The sequence below is a fragment of the Acinonyx jubatus genome, chromosome E4, assembly GCF_027475565.1.
Source record: "Acinonyx jubatus isolate Ajub_Pintada_27869175 chromosome E4, VMU_Ajub_asm_v1.0, whole genome shotgun sequence".
NCBI classification, from domain to species: Eukaryota; Metazoa; Chordata; class Mammalia; order Carnivora; family Felidae; genus Acinonyx; species Acinonyx jubatus.
The window spans coordinates 43,088,157-43,097,350 of NC_069395.1; the positions used below are offsets into that span (position 1 = coordinate 43,088,157).

At 51.7% G+C, this 9,194-nt stretch overlaps 1 protein-coding gene across 2 annotated transcripts; it reads right to left on the bottom strand.

The window, feature by feature from the left end:
• Positions 1-1,890: 1,890 nt before the first annotated feature.
• Positions 1,891-8,130, bottom strand: RGS16 (regulator of G protein signaling 16). 2 transcript variants are annotated; one of them, XM_015062871.3, is made up of 5 exons: positions 7,921-8,130; positions 6,909-7,019; positions 6,085-6,146; positions 5,630-5,796; positions 1,891-3,744 (listed from the first exon to the last, which is right to left on the bottom strand). In XM_015062871.3, the coding sequence occupies exons 1-5, from the start codon at positions 7,962-7,964 to the stop codon at positions 3,523-3,525; spliced, it is 606 nt and encodes a 201-aa protein (XP_014918357.2). In that variant the 5' UTR covers positions 7,965-8,130; the 3' UTR covers positions 1,891-3,522. The 2 variants fall into 2 exon arrangements, with proteins under 2 accessions (XP_014918357.2, XP_014918356.2); XM_015062870.3 differs by having other exon boundaries at positions 6,085-6,149; positions 7,921-8,122.
• Positions 8,131-9,194: the final 1,064 nt, after the last annotated feature.

The window sequence follows — 9,194 nt, forward strand, 5'->3', positions numbered from 1 at the left end:
TATTTTGAGAGAAAGAGCATGCAGGAGGGCAGAGAGAGAAGGAGACAGAATCTCAAGCAGGCTCCGCACTGTCAGCATGGAGCCCAATGTAGGGCTTGAACTGAGGAACCATGAGATCATGACCTGAGCCAAAACCAAGTCAGATGCCCAACCTACTGAATCACCCAGGTGCTCCAGCAAAGAGCTGTTCTTATCTCTGATGTGTACCTCCCACCTTCAGCCACACCACGGAAGCCAAGACCACTTTTTATGTGAGAGGGAGGTTTAGTGGGGTGGGGACAAGCCTTGAGGATGGTCCCACTGGACTGTGGGGCCTGTGGCACACACCGCAGATATAGGAGGTCTCCCATCCCCGTTCGTTTCTCTCTCACTCACTGATTACACCTGCCTTTTCCTACTGACCACCCACACTGCTTAAAAAATGTGTGCCCGTGTCTAGCCGCATTCAGAATCCCCACCCGCTATGAAATAAATGAAGCTACTTTCTGGTGAAAGTACAGTTACTGCTTTTGGTTTTCTGCCAGGCACCCAGTGGACACACTCAGATTCATGAGAAGGTGAAGAGATGGAAGGAAAGTAAGAAGAGGACAATGTGGATACCTCCCCGCCTCCCTGGGGACCCGTCTTTCGTCATCCATCACATCCCTCCTCCCATCTCTCACACACTGGACATCCCCCAATGGTGTAACTGGGCTCACATCTCATCTCTGCTGCTGTCTCGAGCCAGCTGCCCTGGGCATATTCCTTGCCCCACAAGCTTCAGTTTCCTTGGTGTTACAGGCTAATACACCTACCTCACAGAGCTGGCATAGGGACAAAATGGGACCAGGGCCTGCCACAGCATCTGACCCAATCTTCTCTGGCCCTAAGGTCCGGATCCCTCCTAGAACTGCCCACAGAATTGCCCCCTTAGGCCTGGGTTTAGAGTGCGAATCTACCGGGTTTTCTGCCCGTCATACCCCGAGTCTGGCCACTAACTCAGACTAACAATAGGGGAGAAATAAAAGTCAATAGCAGGTCCAGATCTGTGTACAAACAGATAATTCAAGAAAAGTTCTTGGGCCGACAGCACTAGGGGGACCCTGAGCTCACCCTGTCCCACATTTTCAACTAGATATCATCCACATCCAAGCCAACCAACTGCAGAGTACAAACAGATAATTCGACGTAGAAGAAAAGTTTAAATACTGGTAACGGGGTGGGGCAGAGGATTGGTAAGGTAAGCAAAGGGAACAAATAGGCTCTTGGCAAAGGATGAGCAGATATGATCCTTGCAAACCTACCCCCAGATTCTTGCAAGCCCAGCTTAACCCCCTTACTCCCCTCAGCCCCTGGAGTGGAGCGGCCTTGCAGACAGAGTGGCTCCCGGAGCTCGTCTCAAAGACTTCTACGAAATTATTTTAGAAATATGAATCCTTTGAATGTGCATGAAATTCTAGTGCAAATTAAGAATGGGCAAAAGTGAAGATGCCCAAAAGCCACCCCCTAAGTGAAAACATGTGGCTACTCTACCGAGGAGTCCTGCCCCTTGTGTGTCTGTTAGAAGCAGAGTTGGGAATGGTTCGTGCTGCGTCAGCCGGGCAAAGGCCATGGGCTCCGAAATGACAGCAGGCTGACAGGGTCCAATCAACACAACAGCCAGACCGCAGCTGGGGCCATCGTCAGCTGAAGGAAGTTACCAATCTTGGTGGCCACCCTTAGCACCTAGCCCCTCCTCATCAATTCTGCCAGTCACCAGACAAACATGGGTCTTTCCCCTGTGCCTCTGCCCAGAACACAAAAGCGCTCCCGCGTGCCCCGAGGGATTTCCGGAGGCTAACTCCTCCACAAGGCTTTCCATGGCGTTTCTCCTCGCCTCTTCCAGACCACACAGCCCCCACAGACAGAATCTCATATCTGGGCTTTATGTTTATTCTACAAGAATATAACATGTTAAAACAGGGAAACAGGGATTGAGTACACATTCCTATCTAGGAAACCAGCTCCATTGTCAACAATAAATAAATATTTAACCAGTGAGGAGTCCCTGACACGCTAAGAGGTTCCCAGCACGTAGAGGTAGAGTCTGACGGTGGAGAGGGAGACAGTCAGGCTGCCAGTTCCTGCTGAGATTCTCCAGCAGAGGCAAACTGAAATTACAATAATAATAAATAACAACAGCAACCACACAACAGTAATAAAATAATATGCTATGACAATAGTCACAAAACCAACAATACATTATACTTAAATAATTTTCTCCTGGAGGAGCTCACAGCGCAGAGAGAACAGTGTTGCTTTTCCTGGGGCATAACGGGGCTGCCAGGTTCATTTGCCTCCGTGGCCCGGGCTCGTGCAGAAGTCTCACCACAAAATAGGTGTTTGGTGTTGCCCTGAGGTGACGAGCAGGTTCTGATTTCTCCCAGTCCGCCTCCTCCAAGCAGTCTCTCCCCCCAGCTGCACTCCCAGCTTCTAAAGTCTTCCGAGGGCCATCTCGGTTCCAGGCCCGACTTCCCCCCACACTCTGGTAAGGGCACCTCACATCCACAGGAAAGAAACACGAGGCTCCCCTTCCACTGAGGGCGGCTCTTTTTCCCTGTTCTCACACCCACAAAAAATACTGGCTTGATTTCAATGGAACTTTTGGAAACTGCCAAGAGAGTTCTCATGACCCTTTTCTCCCTAGCTCCACCCTGCTGGGCCCAAGAGCTGGGCTAGCCACTCACTGTGGGGCCCCACACCTGCCTCCTCATGGGCCCTATGTTCAAGGGCAGCATGGAGCCACGAGAGGGCACAGCCCAGCAAGAGGCCCCACAGGCCCTGCTCACAGGCGGACCTTGCCGCAGGCACAGGGTCAGGGACCACCTACAAAGGTCACCAAGAGCACCAAGATTAATTTCACAGGCGCAAGATGGCCCCTTTTCCAGGCTCTCTACTGACTTGCAAAGAGGCTCAAAAAGCCAGTTTTTGAGGTACAAAACTCTTGCTTGGGAAAAGCATCAAATTGGTTCTCCAGCCTCAATAAGACTGTGAGGCTGGACACGGGAATGTTAAGAAGGGCAAGCTAAGCGACCCTCGGACAGCCCAGAGGTGAAGGGGACAGACTGGGAACGCCCTTCTGTGTCCCGGACAGCCTGGGAACTAGGAAAACAGGATGCAATCGGAGTCAGCTGTTCAACAGGCAGATCTAGTGGTCTTCCCCTCTCTCGTTTACAAGTTCCCCTTATCCAGGCTGGAATATTTCCTGCCCCGTGGAGAACAAGAGCCAATGATCACTCCACCACCACCTTTCCTTTTCCCGGAGAGCCCCACACAACCCTCATCTCCAGCCCTATCCGCTGGTCCTGGAAGCGGGGGGTGGGGGGACCCACTCCTGCACAGAATTCAGTCCCACAGTATCTAGAGGAGAGGGCGCTGCTTCCAAAACAGGCGGCCAGACGGGCTTTTTCCTTCACTGTCCTCTCGGGCCTGCTTTGCAGAACCTGCCTCAGGGATGGGCGACTCCACCTCTCTTCCTGGCTGGCTTCCTCACTGCCACAAGGCTCAGGTGTGTGAGGGCTCCACCGGGCCGCAGCTGGACGGAGAGGCCAAGGCGGCCGCGGCTTGGGCGGCCAGGTCCCGGTAAGCAGGTGACTTCAGGAAGCGCGGATACGAGTCCTTCTCCATCAGGGTGCGGGTCTTCCCCTGAGCCACGTCAAAGCAAGTGGCTGTGGCGGCCTGCACATTCGTCCTGGTCAGCTCCCTGGTCTCATGGTCTATGTTCACCTGTGGGAAAGAGGGCAACAACGTGGGTGAGTGGAGAGTGGGCAAGGCGAGGGGGTCAAGGGGTCAGGGGGCCGAGGAGGGCCTGACGGGCAGGTGCAGCAGCGGAAGGGGTACCCGACTCTGAACCTGGAAGCTGGGGTCTCCTGAGCTGACCATTAATTGGCTTTTCAACTGTGGGCCTGTCCCCACCTCGGATCCAGTGTCTGCCCTCAAATCTCTCACAGTTATCAAGAACATATTAAGAATGTATACAAATCCGGGGCCTGATTCTTGATTTGGGCTCAGGCCATGATCTCATGGTCATGAGTGTGGAGCTTGCTTGGGATGCTCTCTCCTCTTTTCTGTCTGCCCTCTCCCCCACTCACACGCACTCTCTCTCATGAACTCACTCTCTAAATAAATAAACAAACAAACATTAAAACAAAAAAAAAAGAATATATACAAATCCAATCCCATTTCATCCCTGCCTCTGTACAGTCCTGGTTCAATTCGCCATCACCTCTCTCCTAGGTTAGTGTCAGAGCCTGCTAACTGGTCTCTCCCCTCCACCCTCACTCCTGTGGTCTATTCTCCAGCCAGCAGCTACAGTGAGCCTTTTCAAACTCAAGTCAGTCTGTCAGCAGCAGTGTTGTCTTTCCTGGTCACTCGGAGGAAAAGCCAAAGTGTATGCGGGGCCCGCAGGGCCACCTAGGCCCACATCTGGCCACCTGTCTGACCTCATCTCCTACTCTCCCTCCCTCACTCTCCGTGCTCCACACGGGCTCACTGCTTGGTTCGTAGTAACTAGGACATGTGTTCTCTGGCTTTTGCACTTGCCATTTCCTGTGTTAGAATGTTCTTCCCTCCCTTATCTGTTCATATGTCACTTTATGGAACAGCCCACCCATCACTTCCCTTTGTAAAAACAAAAAGACCTCACACGTCCACCCATCCGGTACTCCTGTGCTCCCTTTTTTTTTTTTTTTTAAATGTTTATTTTTGAGACAGAGAGACAGAGCATGAACAGGGGAGGGTCAGAGAGAGAGGGAGACGCAGAATCTGAAGCAGGCTCCAGGCTCTGAGCTGTCAGTGCAGAGCCTGACGCGGGGCTTGAACTCACGGACCACAAGACCATGACCTGAGCCGAAGTCGGACGCTTAACCGACTGAGCCACCCAGGCGCACCCTGTGCTCCCTGTCAAATCCTGCTTTGTTTGGATCAAAACACGCACCATCACCTGACATATATTTATGTATTTCACCATTATTGTCATCTTCTCCCATTAGGGTAGAGACTTTTTGTCCCTGCTATGTCTCTAATAACTATAACAGTACCTTGCATGTAAATGGTGCTCAATAACTCTTTATGGAATAATGTGGCAAAAATTAAAGTGCTCAGAAAATACAATACAAAATAGGATACAAAAGCAAGGTATTACTATATTCTCTCCACAAGGTGGCCCCATGCACTTTACCAAACGCTGAGGCCAGCCACGGAGACCTGAGGGAAGGTGGGAAAATTCACCAACCACATACCAACCAGCCTGAGGCACCGTCAGCCAGGGGACTGAAGCAGGTCACACAAGGTCCCTAGGGTGACCTGTCTCCCCACTTGTATATTTTAACCCTCTAATAAGGGCTTAGTTTACAAAAGCAGGTATGCACCAAAGCCAAAACACCTGCCAACCCCTCTAAGCCCCATCAGCGAGTCTGAGGGTAACAGCACCCATGAGTGGCACAGAACCTGGTTTTCCTAGTCTCCAGCCACAGAAGCCCATTCATGCCTGTGCAAAATAAGATCACTCTCTATACTCAACCCTTGCCCTGCTGGACACCCACCACCCCCAGTTCTCAGTGGGGAAGGAGCAGGCAGGTGGAGGGTCCACAGGACATGTGGAGGCTCTGACCTCTTTTGGGGCTTCACTGCGGATGAATTCATCAAAGATCTTGTGAGCCCGGGAGGCCAGTTTGGCAGCCGACCGGAGCTTCTTAAACTCCTCACAGGCCAGCCAGAACTCCAGGTTCTCCTCGCTGAACTCCGTCTTCAGGAAAGCGTGGAAGGCGGCTACTCCATCTGGGGTTGAGGGGAGAGAGGGAGAGACAGGTCAGACAGTGGGACAGCGAGGAATCAAAGAAGAAAGACAGCAATTGTAGTTAATGGCTCTATTTTTAGGATGTAATTTTCTTGAACAAGGACCTGCCTTTGTATTCTGAACAGAGGCTGGCACACTAGGGGATGGATCATTATTATTATTACTACAACTATTATTTTGCCCACGCTTTCAGCATCCCTCAGGCTGGCTCCAAAGCACATGGGTACACATGTGCCACCCCCGGACGGACACAACAGGATCCTACTCACTTTTACTGCTCAGTAGCAAGTCAAATGACTCTTTCCACCCCAGCACATCTTCTGAGAAGTTTCTGCTAGAAAACAAAACAAAACGTAAAGATTTTACTTAAAAAAAAAATCAACAAACTAATGCCTAGCATAAATCCTAGCCAGAACTCTGATGGAGGTTGTAGAATTCACACAAAGTGATTACTGGAGCAGACTCCTCCAACCCTTGGTTGAGGCTACAGGTAATTTTTGTAGGGGACAATTAATTCAGTAATGGGAAACCAAAGACAGGGGCCTTCTAGTCCTCAGTAGATAACTCTAAGACTGTCTCTTCACAGTCCAAAATTGTTTCTATTCCTCTGACCCTGGGCTTTGTTTTCTACATTTCCCCTTGTGGAAATAAGGGCCTCAGGAATAGAGATTAAGTCTACCCATAACCCCAGAGCCTAGAGCAGCACCTGGCAGTGTTGATTTTCAATATGAAAGGGCTTATAGGCAAAGCGCACACTAATGGGAGTAAAGTCATTGACTGAAAAGCCTCAAGTGTTCTTAGATCTTGTCCTAGCCCTGGTTGCAGAGACAGTGACATCTGCAGGTGGAGGAGTCTGGTAACTAGACATTCCGACCCTGGGCACACATATCTGTCGGTGGGCCAAGAACCCTGGAGCCACCGACCCAGTCACCCATAGCAGACCAGCAGGAATCTTCACTAAAATCTTCAGGAAGGGGTCACCAAGATGTACCCTCACACGTCCTAATTTCTGTTTGTATTTTCCTCCTTGTGGCTCCTCTCCTCGATCTGGATCCCTCCCCTCTAGGGCTCTAGGCCGGCCAGCAGGACTCACCCCTCTTTGCCGTGTTTGCTACTCCACTCGAACTTGCCAACACTGCCAGTATCAGAGCCCAGCTCTGATTTGTGAAGAAAGATCCCCAGCCGTGTCTTGAACTCTTTGGCTCTGGAAGACAAAGCAGGCACATGGGAGGATTCCCCATTTGCTCAGCCAAGGCAAAGAGGCGTCCCAGAAGAGTTGGGGCTGGTGCCACCCACCTTCCAGCCTCAAGGGTTCCTGGGAACCTTCAGCTGTTCCCAGGGCCTAAACTTTGCTTCTCTTCTTAATATCACCAACCCAGAAACAATGAAAGTAATGTTTCGGCTGTTCCTCAGTAGGACTTACACTTTCTGGGTTCAGAGCACAGCATACATGGCCTCTTTCCCACTTAAGTCACACTAATCTATCTTTGTGCCTGTTGATTAGCAGAATGCAGCTCGGCACCCTCTAGGCTTGTCATGAATATTTCTGGAACTTTGTGGAAACTGATTCCTGCCTTCTCCTTCACAGCCACCAGCTCTGGCAAGGGCTAGAGGTGGCTGAGTAGCTCCCTGGGAAGTGGGCACATCCCTCACTGGTGGACCCAAAAAACACCTCCCTGCCTTCTCAGGGCCAGGGGACTCATGCTCCTAGATCTGGGCTGTAGAATGAAAACCAAGTGTTTAAGAAACTAGAAAGGCAGTTCTGCCTGCTGATGCCAACGTGCTCTTCCTGTAGCAGATCTTTGGCAGGTCACCTGAGGACTGCCATTTGTCAGAGGCTGGGCTATTACAGTAAACAGTGGTCCCTCCACTTCCCCTTGTTTTTCCTCCTCCCTTCTCTTGGCCCGTGGCGTCTCTAAGACTCTAAGGGAAGCATCTGAGAACGTGGAACTAAGGTGACCTCTGCCTCTCCTCTCAAGTCAGTAGAGTCCCATTCTCCCGCCCACCCGGTCCCCAAGCCTGCCACTCCACTCCTTAAGGACTGGTGGGGCTAGGACTTCTTCCTCCGGGCGGCTGGCAAGCTCCATGGGACAAGCTTCTCTTACCTCTCCAGGCAGGTGGTGGGGAAGGCGGCCAGGGTCCGGCACATAGCTGCGGGTTCAGAGCAGCACGTCGTGGGGAGGATGGTGATGGGCTCCAGCAGTCGCCGCGAGCGCGACGAGACAGAGGGGCAAGAGGCGCGACTGGCACCGTTGAGCAAACCTGAGTTTTAGCGGACTGCACGCAAGGAGGCGCAGCTACCGCGGCTTTTATTTCCTCGGAGGGAGTGGGGCGGGGCTGCGCGCCACCGACCAATCGAAGCGCGGGGAAGGTGGAGGCGGGGCCAGGGAGATCGACGGGGCGGGGCGCCCGCCACTTGCACACAGCTGTGAGTCGCTGGGCGCACGCGGCCACGCGGAGGGAGAAGCAGCAGGGAAGTTACACGGCGCGAGGTGCGCCCACTCAGTTTAGTAGGAAAAAACCAGTCGGCCTCTAGTAAAAGCAGAAAGCCAAGTCAGCGGTAGCAGGCGGATTTGCGTAGGGGGTGGCACGTTGGGGAGGCACACACACAGTGCCAGTCACAGCCTGAGCCTGAACCTGCGGGGCCCTGAAGGACGGGAGAGAGGGGCGCTAGCCGGGCAAGACAGCGTCGTGATTATACTGATAGCAACCATTTACTGTGCTCCTACTCGAAGAGCCATCCCATCACCTCCATTTCAGAGATGAAGAAACTGAGTCAGAAAGTTAAAGAGACTTACCCAAGATCAGAGGGTTGGAATTAGCAGACAAATGGCCCGGGGTCGGGGGGCTCTTTATTGAGCATCTGTATGCCAGGCATTTTTACTAAGAGTCAGGTTACGTAATTTGCTCAGCCTTACACAATTAGTGTTATGCCAGCATTCAAATATGAATTTCCCATGCTTTTTCCACTGCCCTACCACCCAAAATTAGAATCCCAACACCTCTGTAAACTGATAAATGATCGACCCTGGGTTTAAGCAGCAGCTAATTCAGTGTCCTAATCTCTGAGATCAAGGACATCTTCCCTCTCTCCCCATCTTCCCATGAAAGCCTTACAGCCACCCCCACCCCTCACCCCCGTTGCCCCTCAGTTCCCTTGGAATTGCTACTGAAGAGGCTGCATGTGAGGTTTAGAGTGTGGAATCCAGAGCTGGATTTCCAGGTTTCAAATCACGGCTCCACCACTTACTAATGGGAGACCTTGGGCAAGATTCTTAATCTTTCTGTGCCTCAGTTTCCTTATCTCTAAGATGACAATATGATACACCTATTTCATAAAGTTATGAGGATTACATGAGTTCTTAGCTAGAGTTCCCTA

Bases quoted from the DNA above. Each gene is read 5' to 3' on its own strand.
- RGS16 (XM_015062870.3), bottom strand. From the start codon at position 7,964: ATGTGCCGGACCCTGGCCGCCTTCCCCACCACCTGCCTGGAGAG. The intron at 7,020-7,920 runs GTAAGAGAAGCT...TTTGTCTTCCAG, and splicing joins CCCACCACCTGCCTGGAGAG to AGCCAAAGAGTTCAAGACAC. The intron at 5,797-6,084 runs GTGAGTAGGATC...CCTCAACCCCAG, and splicing joins CTTGCTACTGAGCAGTAAAA to ATGGAGTAGCCGCCTTCCAC.